At 37.9% G+C, this 17,441-nt stretch overlaps 1 protein-coding gene across 2 annotated transcripts in view; it reads right to left on the bottom strand.

Moving 5' to 3' along the window:
* mfsd1 (major facilitator superfamily domain containing 1) overlaps positions 1-17,441 on the bottom strand; it is a 45,875-nt gene that overhangs the window by 7,333 nt on the left and 21,101 nt on the right. For both annotated transcript variants that reach the window (XM_041212646.1, XM_041212657.1), the window contains exons 9-15: positions 15,029-15,140; positions 12,220-12,276; positions 9,838-9,994; positions 8,959-9,056; positions 5,777-5,889; positions 3,662-3,709; positions 3,512-3,572 (exon numbers count right to left, since the gene is read on the bottom strand). In XM_041212646.1, coding sequence (XP_041068580.1) covers positions 3,512-3,572; positions 3,662-3,709; positions 5,777-5,889; positions 8,959-9,056; positions 9,838-9,994; positions 12,220-12,276; positions 15,029-15,140 — 646 coding nt within the window. The remainder of the gene's footprint in view (positions 1-3,511; positions 3,573-3,661; positions 3,710-5,776; positions 5,890-8,958; positions 9,057-9,837; positions 9,995-12,219; positions 12,277-15,028; positions 15,141-17,441) is intronic.

Consider the following 17,441-nt stretch of genomic DNA (forward strand, 5'->3'; position numbering starts at 1 on the left):
AGTTTCTTAGTGGGTGGCATACAGTAAATATTCCAACCATGCCTTTGTTAAATCAGGCTAAACTTGGTGGGGAAACAGATAGTTGATACCCCAGCAGCACAGCACATTATGGCTCCAACAGACCAACCGAGATTTGATTTGTGCTTACAGGTGATCACTTGTCCTATCTGCCAATTTCTCCAACTAAACTTTGGGCTGAGGCGGGTGGTGGTAGAATGAGAATTTGAGCAAAATTCATCAGACTACTGATAGCCCCTTCTCAGCTGCTGGCACTGATAGAGGCAAAGTGCAGGTTGCCCTGCAGCCTGGGAGACATAAAGTAGGAGGAAGAATATGTAAACCTTCGCAAAACTCCAAACAGATATTGAAACCAAGCATCTCATAGAGGTTTCATTACATTTTTTTTAAAGGAAAATTTCTAATCAAGCCTACACTGTCACTACTTGAACAGCTAGAACTACAGCCTTCTTTTACTGTAGCCCATTGTTTCATATCAGCACGACAGGAGTAGGAAGTAAATATTATAAGCAGCCATTTAGCCCAGAAGGGCAAATGCCAAATAACCAGACTACACTACTCAGTGGGGGCCAATTAGCTCAGTTGGCTAGGTGGCTAGTGTGTGGTTCAGAATAACACCAACAACACAGGTTCGATTCCCATTCTGGCTGAGGTAGACTTGAAACCTGCTTCCTCTCCCTGCCCCAAAGAATGGAAGGCAATGGTAAACCACCATTGGCCAAAACTGCCAAGAAAATGGCTCAGGATGATCCATCTGCAGATAATGAGCCAAGGGCTCGCCTTCAGGTAGAACAAATGAATGAATGAGTGATGCTATTCTGTAGCAGCATCCAGGATAGTAAAACAAAACCCAATATAAAAGATTACAGTTAATGGCAAAAATCTTCACAATATACGTGCTAGAATTTGGATTTCTGCAAAGCACTTGGTACAATTCAGAGCTCGGGTTTCTTATATTACATCTCACCGGACACAGGTAACAGATTCATTCAATTCCAGAAAAGCATAGGGGACCATGTTGATATAAATTAGAATATATTTATACAATATGCCAAAACTACAGTGGATTTCTACTTAAGTGTTTTGATCGGGGTAGTTTAGACAGTTATCTTCAAGCAAAAAGCTTAAACAAGATGGCACTTGCACAGCTTGAGTTACATATAAGAGCAAACAAAAGTAAGCAAAGTGAATACTGTTTTTACAGTAAACATTACTTGATATAGAACGAGATTTTCAAATATGTTATTTTTTTCTATTGTTCTATAATATTAAAGTGTTGGACATTTTGCTCTAAAGAAAATAGAGGAAAGTTCTTCTCATTATCAGAGGATTGATATCAGCGAAATTCACAGCTTAAATCAAATGCACAGAAATAAGCCCAAGGATATGTGCAATAAAATTAGTGACAAAACATGAGCCAATTTTCATACAATTCAAATTAAAAACAAATCCCTTCATTGCAGTTGTATTATGCTCTGCTAAAATCTTCCACAGTAAGCTCAATATTATACTAGATTGAATCTCATCAAGGAGGTCATTAAAATAACCCAAACACACGAAGAGTTAAAACTGACATTTTCCTAAGTAAAAGCTTTAGCCAACCATTATATTTTTCACTACAAAAACATTCAAGCACTTATTACATACAATTTTCAAATAAAACTACCCGACAACCATCTAATCCAAATAAACCAGGAAAGTGGAATACTCTGAATAATCGGCTTACCCACAAACATTATTCTATTCTGATCAACCAGCAGAGGTACAGCTCAGTCAGTGCATGCCACCATTCCATTAGGAGGGAGCCAGTCACCTTACTGTGATGTCTCGTCTTTGCCAGGGAAGACAAGAGTAGCTGACAGAATTGAATGTCAAATTGCCAACTTCATTGGGCTTCCAGCATTTTGGATACTTGCAGTTTTCAGTAATTTTTTTCTCAAGCTTTGTACAATACAATAATTCAGCCATATATAATGGAATACCATATGACCTTATATTTGGAATAGGAGGGGTTACAATAACATTTTTCCAAAGAAACCATACACTGTCCTAAATTGTGTGTAAAGAATCATTAATTGAAAAGCAGAATACAGTGCATGCTGGAAATCTGAAATAAAAACAAAGTGCTGGAAATATTCAGCAGGTCAAGCAACATCTATGGAGAGAGAAACAAAGTTAACATTTCAAGGACTTTCATCTGCTAAGTATTTCCAGCATTTTCTGTTTTTATTTTAGAGGGATTATTAGTTGTCTCTTAATTTTTCAGATATCCTTTTCCATGGGCTTTTGGTTACCAAAATCAAGGGATATGGTAGACAGGCTGTGCATGACAGAATTCGGATTTCCAATCCACTGACCGATAGCTGAGATTGCTGCCATTGACATGAGAAAGATGCCCGATAAGGAGTCCAAAATGGAGCTTCATATTCGTAGTTAACTAGGGACAGTGGTATCAAGGTTCTCAATCAGCTAATGATTCTTGGTGACTCTGCCCACGTTAGCTTGTTTTTATGTGAACAGTGACAAATGATGAATTAAAATAAAAGATGCAATTTTGTACCCCAAACCCAATATCCATGCACTTGTTTGGACTCTATACATGTATTAAATTGAAGGTTTTTAAACAATCATAGCTGCATCTTATGCATACAACATGTGTTCCAAATCCAATCCTACTCAAGTCTAAAGTCATTAAACTATTTCCAAAGGAGTGGATAAGTACTGGTCACTAATTTGATAACAATCAAGATTTGATTTGAGAAGAATATTTATTTTGTTCCTCGATGTCACACCATTCGCTGCAGCTACAGGAAATACATTGGAAACTAGAAATGCCCATACTAGAAGCTTTTTAAAATTAGATCAAAGATGTGTATCCATTTATAACTCATCTGCAAATACTACACACTATAGTACTTCAGCAATGTTAAAATAATTTACAAGTTACTGAATTTTGGTGGAGTGTTTATTTTAGCAAATAATGTCTCACATCACAAACTTCGGACTCATATTAAAGATTTCTTTAAACTTTTTGAACTTTAAAGGTCAAAGTTAAAAAAAAATCTAAGTTAAGGACTAGGATCCACAATGTTGGGCAAAATAAAGTTAATTCAGCATATGGGTAAGCAAAGTCAGAAAACGTTTCCTATACTGAATATATTGAATATCATTTCCAAAAAAGTTGAAATTACTGAAAGTTTGGGCTTGGAAGACATTAATATCAGTCTGCAAGGATTTCTTTTTCTCGCCTTCCTCCTCTTCACAATAAAGTGAATTTTTTTCACAGAATTCATATATCCAACTGTTTTAAATGGCATTAGTCGGCACAAAGCAGGCAATTTCTCAAAGCAGTTAACTGCAGATTGTACTTTGAAACTGAACCACACACTTCAATTACTGACAGTTTTCACCAAATTTTCAGTCTCCCAGTCTTATACACTCATTGATTGGATTTTTAAGACCACAGCCTCGCCATCCAAATATAAGTACTTACTCTGCTGCAGCAACAGCTTGGAGTTTTAAACGATTCCATGAAGTCACATTGAGGTCACCTTCTAAAAAGTTTAAAACAAAGGTCACTATGAATAGTTTTGGAGGCACTTTTTGAGGTGAGAAAAGAAAAATGTCATTCTTATGTTCATACCTGACAACAAATCCACAAAGTAGAGCACTACAACAGCTATAAGCGCCACTGGAAGATAAAAACAAACTGTAGTTGAACCCTGACAAATACACATCATTAAACAAAAATGAACAAAAAGTACAAACAATTTTAATCGAAGATTACGTTTTTTTTGAGTATTGCTGAAGTAAAGACACATGGAAGCTTTTCTCTTGCACTCATCAGGACATTCATAAGTGCCAGATTTAAAGGGAACAACAGTTTATGCTTCATGAGAAGAGAGTGGTGACCAATCAATTGCTGTTCCCTTTACAGTTGGTATTCTTATGAATGTCCTGATGAGTGCAAGGTGAAAAGCTTTGACATGTCTTTTTTCAGCGATACTCAAATTAAACTTCTAACAATTGTCTGCTAAAGTTTCATTGCAGTGTGAAGAATCCATCAGAATTTATTTTTCTGGTCTTGGTATTGGTGAAAACTAACTGCAAAACATGAATACTAACATTATAAATTTTGACTGTTAAAGCACTGATTTAATGCTATGAGGGAATAAATTTGAAAAAAATCGACAAGTAATAAACAGCACTTCTGAGTGACATTTAAAGAAAACAATGATCTTGATTAGAAAACTACCAGCATCTGTGGAGGAACACATCCTTGCCAGAAGAGGGAAAGGCATTCAATTTAGGGTAATACAACCCATCACATTCTTTGTCACAAAATACTTCTTCAATACTTTGTTACAAAGTAATGTTCTACCTTTTAATCACCATTATTCAGTGCGTTGGTGCTGGTGGTTGGGTGGCAGGAGGAGACTACTACTCACACCGCCACCCATGGGAATAGATTACACACCAGTACTCAAAAAGATGTGATAATGTCTCAATAAGAATGCTGTCCAGTTCTACTTCATTTAAACCTTGTTCAAAATAGAAACAAACTAATCCAAAGCACGTGTTATCTTTACACCTAAGGTCATTTTTCTAAGTGGTCAAAAAAAAAGTTTACTTTTCAGCAGAGCAGTTATGATGTTATGGGACTTTAACTTAGGGGGAAAATGGAGGGATGAATGGGTCATGTGACCTGTTCTGAATTCTGCCTGACAACAAGCTTGGGTGGCTTGGTTGTTAAAGGGGTGAGGGTGCGTCAGGTTATTTTTGTGGGATGAAGGTGCAAAATATTCACACCTGCAAACAATGGCCTAAGCAGCAGTGCTGAGAGTGGATAGACTCCAAGTTCCAGAGAGATGTTAGGCATGTCAGAATTTATAAATGTTATACTTTAAACTGTGAAGTTGGGGGTCTAGAGGATAGCTAATTAACATTTCTATCTGGATATAAGGCTCTAGAAGTTCACATTGCCATGGAGATTTGGTTTTGAGAGGGGAAGAGACCATAGGAAGAAATAGTATTGGGTTGGAGGTTTTCCCAAGATATCCCTAAATCGCACAGACACAGTCTGCAAGAATCTAAGGGAAAGTGCACTGAGATAGAGGCAGCAAGTCTCTATTATTCACTGTAGATATTCACTCCATTATTCACTCTAGCTGTAGCTAGAGGGAAGAATCTCCAGTTTGTCCTTCACTGTGAAAGTCAGTTCTGGGATTAGGAGCTACCCAGCTGGGAAAAAAAAAGAACCAAGAATCATCTTTAACTGATTCCTGGAGAAAGAAGAGTCCACCTAAGGGACAAAGTATAACGATGGAAGGGCATTTTCAGTCAGTTTGGAGGTTAATGGGCAACCTCATTGTAGTTTAGAGTATACGCTGCTTAATGAAATGTTTAGTGTTGTGAGATTGTAGTGGAAGCTCAATTTCTTTTTAAAAAATCAGTCCCTATGGTGATCATAACACAGTGAGGCTCCATCTTCCCACCATCTAATTTTTTTTTTAAAGTTCTCGTTCAAAAACAACATCCAGTTCTACATTGTCAACGAACATTCAATATCTTAAAAAAATATTGAGGACTAATGTGGCACCAATATTTCCTTACAAGTCATGAAAAGACATTTCAATATATTTTCTGGTTCGACTGTCCCATGTTAAGTTTAGATATCATTCAATAAAAGTCAACCGTACCCAGCCATCCAACTGGTCCATCAAATAAGAAAACAAAGTGCTGAAAATACAATACTTACCACAAAGACAAGCACAGAAAAATACTTCGAGAAACAGATATCCTTTGGAATCCAATATGGAACCTGCAGCAATTGCAATCACGGCAAGACCCAAATTTTGTATGGACTGCATGCTGAAATTGCATGTTTTAACATTAAAATGGAAAAAAATACATCTAGACAGCAAAAGCTTACAAACAGCTCATTATGCAAAAACATCATAATCCAGCACAAGCATTCGTACAAGAAGAATGAAGGACAGAAATCCCAGGAAAATGAACCCCGTGAAGAATAATTCTGTTTTTAGGTATCTATGCCCAAAGAAGCAAACAAATAATCCAATGAGCCCGACAGAAACAAAAAATATTTTTGTTGAAGTTCGTTTCTGAGTGTAATTAGGAATTTAAGAAAAATCTTTTAACAATCAGTTTCTCAAGACTGTGAAACAGGAGGGTGCTCAACATGGAACATTCAAGAAGAGTGGTTAGGAAAAGATATAAATGCCTTTAACAACCTGTGGATACTTCAAAGCCAACTTTTAAATGCGGTCACTATGATAATGTAGGAAATGGCAGCCGCCAATTTACTCACACCAACATCCCAAGAGATAATCTGTTTTAGTGATGTTGGTTGGTTTATGCCTTGTTAAATCTAATGATCTGTTTATACTGCACACACACATTTTACCCATTACAATTTTAAGAGTGCAATAAGCAGTCAACACAAATATTAAATGCTGGGATGATTTAAGAAAACCTACTTCATGCACATTCTTGGCAAAACTGATTCTTCCTTTTGTCAAGTTGTGGAACATTATTGGTTTTAAAATGAGAATTTCCCCAAAATTGGGTACTCACATAATACGACAAGTTGGCCTTCAGTCATGGGTCTTAAGCAAGCAGGTATGAAGAAGTTACTTCACTTTGAGACTACAAGCATGCAGTTGAAATGCAAAATAAATTCTTAAAGGTTGAACTTCAGGGATTATAATATCCCTCTTCAGGTCTATCCAACGCACAAATCCACATGCGAATGAGCAATTTTTTTTCCTCTGGCATACCCAATTCACCTCTCATCTTGTCTGTTAAGTTTCCCCTCCCAAATGTTCCCTCAGAAACATCTGCTTAATCTTCTTAAAACTGTGGTCTAGGTTTCAAGTATTCTAAATCAACATGTTGAGGAATCAATTAGGGAACAGACTATTTTGAATCTAGCACTGTGCAAAGAGAAAGAGTTAGTGAATAACTTTGTCGTAATGCCACATCTATGGAAGAATGGCCATCATATGATAGCGTTTTCTATTGAATCCGAAAGTGATTTCATTACATCCAAAACAAATTACGTAGTGTAATGAACTCTGCAGTTTGCAAGAAGCTTGTATTTTTGAGACATCCCCTGGCCAAAGTGAAAGGCTGGTACAACTGGATTTTCTGACTATGAGATCATTTCTGAGAAATGACCCAGTGACTTGAGGTTGCTGTGGAAAAGCAAGCAAGGTAACAAAAAAATACAAATAGAAGCTAATTGGGGTATAAGGTTTATGCCTGTTGTGCAGAACTCAAAGATCTCTGGTGTTCAGAAGCAAGTAAAGTTCTCTAAAATAAGGGTCATTTTTCACAGACAAGAGTTCTTGGTGAAGCAATATGCGAGCTAGCCAAAAGGGAATAAAACCTAAAGGTGGTGTCAATCACTCAGGTATGCTAAAGAGCTGGGTGTTTGAATCAGACATGACTAGACTGTGATCTGGGGTGCTATTGGTTGGTCAGTTGAGAAGAAACTTTGATGAGCTACCCATTAGGTACCTGAGGAAGAGGGGTTTTGGGAAAGTGTGCCTTGCCAGTGTTAATTGTATTCAAGGAACTCAGATGGAATAGAGTTGCTGATGAAAGTGACTCAAGGACCACATCCAGCGAGTGAGAAAAGTAAGAGATCCTAAGTACAGGGGGTCAGTTAGCTCAGTTGGTTGGACGGTTGGTTTGTGAGGCACAGTGACGCCAACAGTGCAGGTCCAATTCCCGCACTGGCTGAGGTCATCCATGAAGGCTCCGCCTTCTCAACCTCACCTGAGGTGTGGTGACCCTCAGGTCAAACTCACCACCAACGCCTCCCTCTAATGAGTCTTTAGTCCTCTAGGACTGTGGCTACTTGACTTTAGTATTTTTATTGGTTTCTATGGGGGTCATAAGTCATAATAGTAGGTATGAGGGGCAAGTTAGCTAAGGTAGGTCGGGGATCTACACAAAGATAAGAGAGTAGATAAGCAATGACTCACATTGAAAGTATACATAATTTGTAACCAATATACATTCCCTTCAGGTACAAAAACCCCAAAGAAAAACTGGTCCATCCATGGCTAACAAGATGGGTGAGAAAGGACTATCAAGAGATATATTAAAAATTACAAATGTTTCTATAGGTATGTAAATAGGAAATAGTACTGCAGAAATTAAGGGGAATAAGTGAAGATAAACCCCTCTGACCTGATGACCTGCGTCCTTGGGTTTTAAAAGAGGCAGCTTCAGAGATAGTGGATATTTTAGTCTTAAAGAATTCCATACATTCTAAAACAGCTCCTCAGGAGTGCAAGGTAGCAAACAAAGCCCCACAATCTAACGAGGGAGGAAGAGAAAACGAACAGGAAGCTATAACCAGTTAGCCTAACATCATTTATCTATGGTTAGGGACATGATAATAGGGCACAGAGAAGATCATAATGACTAAACAGTCAACAGATTTATGAAAGGGAAATCATGTTTGAAAAATTTGTTAAGAGCATTTTTGAGGACATTACTAAGACAGAAAAAGGAGAACCAGTGGATAAAGTATTTTTGGATTTTCAAAAAGTTTTCATTAAGGTGCCACAAAGCAGGTCATTGCACAAAATTTAGCCCCCTTTCCTGCAGTTGGCAACTCATATTCGGCTGTTCTGTGCATCAACAGTTCTATTGTACCGCAACCAGGTGGAAAACAAACATAGGTTCATTTTTACAACTGTGAAGTTGCAACTCATTTGAGGATAGATTGTGTTACCATCTTGACCTCAACTCCACTGAAGACAGACTATAGATACCATTTTTCCAAATATTAAGTACACTTTGATATTTTCCATCCCACCATGACATCCAAACTCGTTGCTGCCAGTTTACTTTAATCTACAAATATCTACAGCTACATTGAAGCAATTTTGGAATATTATTACTTACAAGCCATAAGCTGTTCCCAGCTGGTGTTCAGGAACAACAAACGCCACCATTGGCCACAACGCGCAGGCAAGCAAAGAATAGGATATTCCCAACAGACACTGAAATAAAAAAACACTTTTAAAAATTTGTACTTGAATGCAAAACATTTAATAAAAATTGGCTTCAAAATAAATAAAGATATGATAGTGGAAATTTTCTAGGCTGCACAAGTGAGAGATTTGTAAAACTTTTGAACCATGAGATGACAACTATATGAAATAGGTTAAGTGAAGTGTAACTCAATGGAGAAAAGTATCAAGCACAGATTTACCTCCCTGCCTGAAAATCTGCACAAAAATCTGAAGTTTTATGGTTTTAATTCTATACCAATGACAGTAGATTCCTAATTTCCACAACATATTGTAGTTTTGTAGTTATAATCACAACTTTAGAGCCTTTAAGCATCAAAGCAATTTCAACATATTTCTTGTTGAACAAGTAGCAAGGGTGGGGGGAAGGGGTGAAGAAAGGGGCTAAATTCTGAGAAATATTTGTAGGAGGCTTAATAAAGAAGTGAAGTGGGTAGAAATGAACTAATACACTAATACTTTGAGAACTGGATTGGAACCCAGCTCAGACAGATGAAATACAAGAATTTATTCTCAAACAACTTTGAATTTATGTGAAATGAGCTTGAACAATCAACTTTGCTCTGAGTGAATGATAGTTGAAGTCGTAGTGTGTTTGAGTTTTGATTGTGATTGATTTCCACTTATAACTCTTTTAACCTCCTCCCCTTTCTCCTCCCTTCTTGTAGAAAAAATACAAATCAATTAAAAATCTACAGGATAAGTCACAATTGAAGTCTGCTTAACCTATTCATATTCAAAGGCTTATTACCATGGCAATCCAAGGGTTCCAGAAGGTGAATGCCAACATCATATGAGCAGCCAATGTGATCAGTACAGAACCCATCACCCAAAATATATTCTTTCCTACTTTATCCACTAGAAATCCCAGAATAGGTGAAGCTGGAGCAGAGATAATGTACACAATGCTAAAAAGAAAAACAACCATGAGACAAATATTCAACATAATATTAGCATTCAAATGTTTTTTAAATACAAGCCGTTACAATCTGGATAGAGAATAGAAGCTTTTAAAAAATAAATTTCAATTCTTAGTGACCAACTTCAAGAAACTGCGCAGCAAAATTAAGTTTCAGTTCATTTACTGTAAATAAAATCAACATTGACTAAACACTATTTTTAGGTAACATACTTCAAACTACAGAAAAATTCCCTTGTGAATACTTTAACAGGACCAAAATTCTCCCTCCATGGCTATACTTTACCCTGCCCTTTAAGTGGACACTCCATTCTCCTGGAACCTGTCCAAAGTGATCCTTAGCTCCTGAAGGCTTGTTTCCTTTCTTTTACTTTTCTAGCCGGATAACTTCCAATTCTCAAACTGGCATTGGGTTACCCTGGGAATCCCTCCCTCCAGCCAAAGCTAATTGAGTCTTGTTTAAATCCTTACGAACTCAGTCTCTTCAATCCAAGCACAAGCTCCCATTCGCGTTCTTGTGTGATGAGCCCGAAAGGCATGCTGCCTTCATCTTTCTGCTCTCTCTCGGATTCTTGCTGACTGACCCTGTGAGGTTCAGTGATATTTTTAGTGAAAAACTGTAATCCATTCCTACAATGGCTTCCTATGGACTGATCCCCTCTCAAAGTCCATCGCCATGGCAATGTGCATCAAATTGACATGCATTCAGGTAGAAATGCTAATGAGCTGTCCTCTAGACCCTCAGCTGTCTTCTATCTTGGATTTAAATAGGCAGATTAAAGTATAACCATTTATAAAACCTGGCACTCCTACCACCTCCATGGGACTTGGAGACCAACAATTTATCCATGGTCAACACAGCTGCTCGGGTCATTGTTTACAGGCTTCAATATCTTGTACCTTCATACCAATAGGACAACCTGGGCCTCCCTTTAATCTTTAACAACCGAGCCACCCAGGGTTGTTGTTTTACAGAATTCAAAACTGGTCACATTGCCCACTTTGAGCGCTCCATTTTACTATAAATTAAAGAGACAGTCCCAAAACATACAATCGTATAAACCTCATATTTGTAATAAAGCAAGATGAAATATTTCCGATTTTTGAGATTCTACAAAGTTCAGTTCTGAACAAACTCTTGCCAGCTTGTAAAGCAGTTCCGCTGTGCAGCACACATCAAGACCACCAGATACTCTGTATCAAAAATCTATCTCTCTGCTGACAGAACAAGACTTAAAAAATTGTTTAAGAAGGTAGCAATTTAAAATGGAGCTTGGTGGCAGCGTGAGCAAAATCAATCTGTCACCTGCAGAGTAATAGGGCACATCCTCCCAGCGAAATCACTTGCATTGCTCCCAAACACCAGGGGTAGAAGACAAAATAGAAGGCAAAACATTTATCCAGAGACACAGAATAAATCAGAAGTAGTTTTATCATTAGTATTCACATACTTTCAAGGATGAAGTTTCAGAACAACATTAACAATGGTCTAGAATCATATAAGCAACCAATGTGATCAGACAGCACACACCATCCAAAATGTATTGTTTCCTACTTTATCCACCAGAAATTCCAGAACAGGTGAACCTGGAGCAAAGGTAATGTACACAATACACAATAGAAAGTATATAGGAAATCTCAAATATATTGAAATTGAGAGCTGGATCACAGCTGCTTTGGGCAAGATGTAGGAAAAATAGGTAACTAAAATAGAAGATATTGGTTTCTAGATTTCTTAAAAGCACTGTTTCCAAGGCTTCTTCCTCATCTTCTGTGCCCACTATTACGTGTGCTTACTGGATAAGTGAAGGGAGATGATATCTGAATGTAGGGTAACTAAACTGACCAGAATGCAGTAACAAATGGTCAAAATATCAGATTACTCCAGTGAGGATAGAAATTATTTTTAGAATAGGGCTCTAAAGGAGAATCTCAATTCATGTGTATTAATCTTCAATTAGGAAAACAGGCAAAACTTGCTGATACAAAACGCTATAAAAATCCATGCCAAAAAAAACAGAATACAGCGCAAAATTTGGATTTTGTAACTCAAGTGCAAGCAAGGCTTTTAACAATTATAGAATTTATTTTTTTTTTTAAAAACAGATGTCAAACTTTTGAAGTGCTTTATCCATTATTAAGTTTCAATAGATTACTTAACTGACCAGTAAATCAAGATTCCTCAGGTCCGGTTGTTGATCATAAATTAATTACCTGTTGATTAAACTGGCTTGTTTCAGAGAAAAGTTGAATTTTTCAACGAAGAATACTCTATGAATACAAAAACACAGTTCAAGAAATAAAGACATGTTGTGGATGCACGGAAACTGACTTCTAATGGATACCTTCCAAGTTTTATACCAGATGGCGTCACAATTTAATGCAGAGCTCTGATTTTTCTTTGGGGTGAGTGACAGGGAGAGTATAAAGTGGGGAGAGGGAAGAAGTCATGCAAATTCTATAGATCTGGTTGACAAGAGTAAAACTATGCTTAATTTATGGGCCTGGGGTACAAATTCTGTCCAGAGAAGTTTTATATCAGAACCAAGAATAAAGTAACAGAAACTTAAAAAACAAGAAAATTCTCTACAGATATTACAGCATAGATCACTCTTCAGAAAGAGAGAGATGGAGATTTGAAAGGAAAAGCTTCCCTGAAATAAGCAGAAGGCTCAAGAAATCTGAACCTTTATACAAATCTTCAAAGCAGTACTCAGACCAAGTGGTTATCTACCAATTTTTGATAAGTACATGACTTGAGATTTGATTGAGGTGCTAAGTTAAATGGGTGTAGAAGGAAAGTGAAGGTCGGTCGGTTTAGATTATAAGTAACTCGAGTTCATTGTGCTTTTAATATCCTTAACGTAACTGGCTATTTAAGATAGAGTGTATTTATGAATTTTCACATCATTTGATTTTGGTGTAGTAAAATTCTTTTGATTTAAAGGGTGAACCTTGTGGCTTCAGGGTTTTGGATTGTAAAATAAACTAAGCGTGTTACTGGTCCCCATGGAGATCATAGTGTATGCTACTGGTAGAACATCGTCTCAGGAATTAATACATCACCTCTTGACAGGTAGCAATTAGCCAAACTAATCTCTGCTTTCCATGCAATGAGCTAGTTGTCGCTGAACTGATTCCAACATGTGGGGTGTTTAGCAAGTCATCCAGAACTTTATTTACATTCTGCTTCAACAGGAATTAGCATATTTTCCCTAGCTGGTTAATCCTTGATGCTCTTACCCTGTTTTGCTAGGTTTGTTGTTTCGTTGAGAACTGATTTCTCACAATCTGCTTTTTGAGGTAATATGCTTGTGAACCATTAAATAAAACAAATTGTTGAAGGCTCTTCCTTTTCAGATTTAACCAAAAACAATTCTGCTCTGTTCTATCAATTGTACTATAAAACTGGGGTAGAGCTGACTCTTTATAGTGAAAACGGATTTTGTGGTACAACTTATGCTGCAACAAGAATCTGATTTTAACTCCACATCTTCGGCCTTGTGAACGTTTGATATGGAGTTCTCCGAGTTCCACTCCAAGCTCAACTCCCAGGTTTCATCTTTTCATCTAAACTGACACTCAAATGTTGCAACGTTGGGAGTCACTCCGGATGAGATGGCAAAACTAAGGCCAACCTGACTCTGGTGATATTGTTTGACAAAGAGGTGTTGCTCTCATTTTCTGACCAACTTTCCCTTCAATTTACCACGAAATTAACTGGTCAAGCACCTGCTTTGTTTGTGGAAACATGCCATGCATGAAGTAGTTGTCACCTTACTAAACAGTAACTTCTCTTGAAAGAGCCTTCTTGTGCATAAAGTTTTCAAATAATAAAGATAGTTTTGAAAGAAATGTCAAAACACTGTGGTTCAGATCATTTTTATAAATAAAGGCATGTTAACAATGAAAGTCTTTATTAATGTGCAAATCAACTAGCAAATTGAGAGGTTTATGAGATATGCCATAAATCTCCAGAACATTTACGGTGCTCCACTGTTTGCTTTATACAAATGGCATCTCATCTTAGCCACCGTTATTTTTGAGCACTTGCTGGAACTGCACGTTAATTGCCCATTAAACTCACCACAAAGTTAAATCTAGTAATTAATAGCACATGTATTCTTTTAAAGATGTGATAATTGCTAATGCAGCATCAACCAACCTTTCTGGCTCAAACCGAACAATTTAAACTGGACCCTCAATCCTTCAAGTGCTAAATTATTAGATATTAAAGCCAAATTTTATTTTTTTTTACTTTGTCTGATCTTTCTTTCTCTATTTCTCCTTCCAAACCTGATTTGACCCTAATTCACCATAACTTTTCAGTTATTCGTCTGTTGCTTTCACAATCTCTAAAGGATTAAAATTTTGGGCTCTCCTTTTTGCTGGCCATTACAATAACCATTTGAAGGCATCTTTCCTCTTCCCTGTTGAACTTAACAGAAGGCTCATTTTAAATCCTGTATAACAGGAAACTGCTGTTCTGATGGATTTTTTTAAAAAATTGGGCATTGATCACCTGGTCTCCTTGTAAGGTCAGCATTCTTTTATTCATCAGTCTACTTGCTTCTTTAACTACATTGGGTATTTATTCTTTTAGAGATCAAGGCTGGATAACTTCTTAGTGTAGTTAAAACTGCTGGATATCCATCCCGAATTATTGCTCCTTCTTTTTATTATGGAATTTATCTTGTCAGAGATCTTCTGGCTCCACTTCAATAACTGCAAATCAGCATTCAGATATCTATCCCTCCTGTATTACTTTATTAAATCTGCATGCAAGATACCGCAAATTATGTCAAGACTTCATGATCTTTCAAGTTTATGTTCTTAGACTTGGTTTAAGATTTGCTGGGTCAACCTCACAAACATCAATTTTATGTGCAACGGGTTCTGATCGACTTGTACTTAGTCTGCCCAATGTCAGATTAACACCATTAAATTAATCAATTATTGCAAAGCCCTGAAACTAAAAAAAGAGCATAGATTACACAAGTTTGAACAAAATAAATGCACTCACTTTCCAAGTCCAATAAATGGGAAAACAGCCACATAATAAAAAACACAGATAAGGAATATCAGCCAGAGGGATAATGGAAAATCTTTCACATCTTTCAGTTTAACAACGTCACCTAGAAAGATTTTTTAAAAATCCAATATTAAAAAGCAATTTATTATCTCAATTTTAAAACAATGCAGTTAACTTGCTGTATATTGGTTGAAAAGAAAATTGTGACTATAAATCAAATAAAGTGTCAAACTTGTTGAAAAGCCAATTTTTTTTAAGTCTGCCTAAAGTTTGATGCAGGATTAGTTATTTGGTGCTGCTGTCTCTTAACCATATATTTCCAATCTATAGTAAGAATTTAAGTAGATTGTCAGCTAAGGATAACGAAGCATTAAGTCAGGTTTTTGATTTGATTTGTTGGTGTTTGGAAAGCCCGTGTATGGATTTTAAATTTGAGTTAACCAAAAATTTCAATTAATGTAACTTTCATACTATATAAAACTGGATCATTCATTGAAACAGAAAACATATAAAAAAGAGGAAATACAGCCATTTCTTTATTTAGATAACACTAACACATTAAAACAAGGCAAAAGAACTAAATATCCCTGTGTGATGTGTCAAAGCTTTGGTTTGCATTCCTACGTGACATTCCTATTGATTAGATTGCCTCTTTGGAGCTGATCAGCAATGAATAGCAGCCTAAAGTAAAAAATACCATCGAGTCTTAAGGAAATAACTGAGTGCAAGTGCCTGCCAGAAATGTTATTTCCACTGCACAAAACTTGTACATTTGGACAAAGAGTTATAAAAATACACAGTATGCCAAGGCTGAATCTGGCTTAAGGTCACTTGGCTTGGTAACTTTTAAAAAGTCCAAGATAAAAGCAAAATACTGCAGATGCTGGAAATCTGAAACAAAAATAGAAAATGCTGGAAAAACTCAGCAAGTCTAGCAGCTTCTGTGGACCCCATCCTGTCTTCTATTCCCAGCCCTTGCCATATATTCACCATATCCTCTGACCTTCCCCTCTCTGATGCTGAATGTTCAGTACTCAGCAAAGGACTCAGTTTCATACCGTTACGCCCTCATCTCAATGAATTCCGGGCTCGGCACGATGCGGAACTCTTCTTCCGCCGCCTTCGTGCTCACTTCTTTGGGCAGGAGCCCTCTCCCCATTCTATGGATCCTTTTACCTGCCTCCAGTATTCTCCCTCCACCTAGACCCCTCCTTCTGGCCTCTTACCTGTCCTTGGTCTTTTCATTGAGAACTGTCGGCGTGACATCAGCCGTCTCAATTTCTCTGCTCGTCTCACCCACTCTAACCTGTCTCCTTCTGAACTTGCCGCGCTCCGTTCTCTCAGGTCCAACCTTGGTTTTGTTATCAAACCAGCTGACAAGGGTGGTGCTGTTGTTGTCTGGCATACTGACCTCTACCTCGCAGAGGCTGAGCGCCAACTCTCAGACACTTCTTCCTACCTCCCCTTGGGCCATGACCCCACCACCAAACATTAAGCCATTGTTTCCAGGACTGTCACTGGACCTCATCTTCTCTGGAGATCTTCCCTCCACAGCTTCCAACCTCAGTCTCTCAATCCCAGACAGCCCGTTTCTACCTCCTTCCCTAAATCCACAAACAGGACTGTCCCAGTAGACCGATCATGTCAGCCTGTTCCTGCCCCACGGAACTAATTTCTTCCGATACTGATTCCGTTCTCTCTCCCCTTATCCAGTCTCTTCTCACCTACATTCGCGATTCTTCTGATGCCCTACATCATGTCAACAATTTCCAGTTCCCTGGTCCCAACTGCCTCCTCTTCACCGTGGACGTCCAAAGCGTCTACACCTCCATCACCCACCATGATGGTCTGAGGGCTCTCCACTTCTTCCTTGAACAGAGGCCTGAATAATCACCATCCACCACCACTCTCCTCCATCTGGCTGAACTTGTTCTCTCACTGAACAATTTCTCCTTTAACTTGTCTCACTTCCTCCAAATAAAAGGTGTGGCTATGGGTGCCCGCATGGGCCCCAGTTATGCCTGTCTCTATATGGGGTATGTGGAACACTCCTTGCTCCAGTCCTACTCAGGCCCCCTCCCACAACTCTTTATTCGGTACATCAATGGCTGTTTTGGTGCCGCTTCGTACTTCCATCTGGATCTGGAAAAATTTATCAATTTTACTTCCAAATTCCACCCCTCCATCACCATCACATGGTCCATCTCTGACACTTCCCTTCCTTAACCACTCTGTCTCAATTTCTGGTGATAGACTGTCTGCCAATATTCACCACAAATCCACCGACTCCTATAGCTACCTCGACTACAGCTCCTCTCACTCTGCTTCCTGTAAGGACTCCATCCCATTCTCTCAGTTCCGTCTCTGTCGCATCTGTTCTGATGATGCCACTTTCCAAAACGGC

Source organism: Carcharodon carcharias, chromosome 2 (assembly GCF_017639515.1).
Source record: "Carcharodon carcharias isolate sCarCar2 chromosome 2, sCarCar2.pri, whole genome shotgun sequence".
Taxonomy (NCBI): Eukaryota; Metazoa; Chordata; class Chondrichthyes; order Lamniformes; family Lamnidae; genus Carcharodon; species Carcharodon carcharias.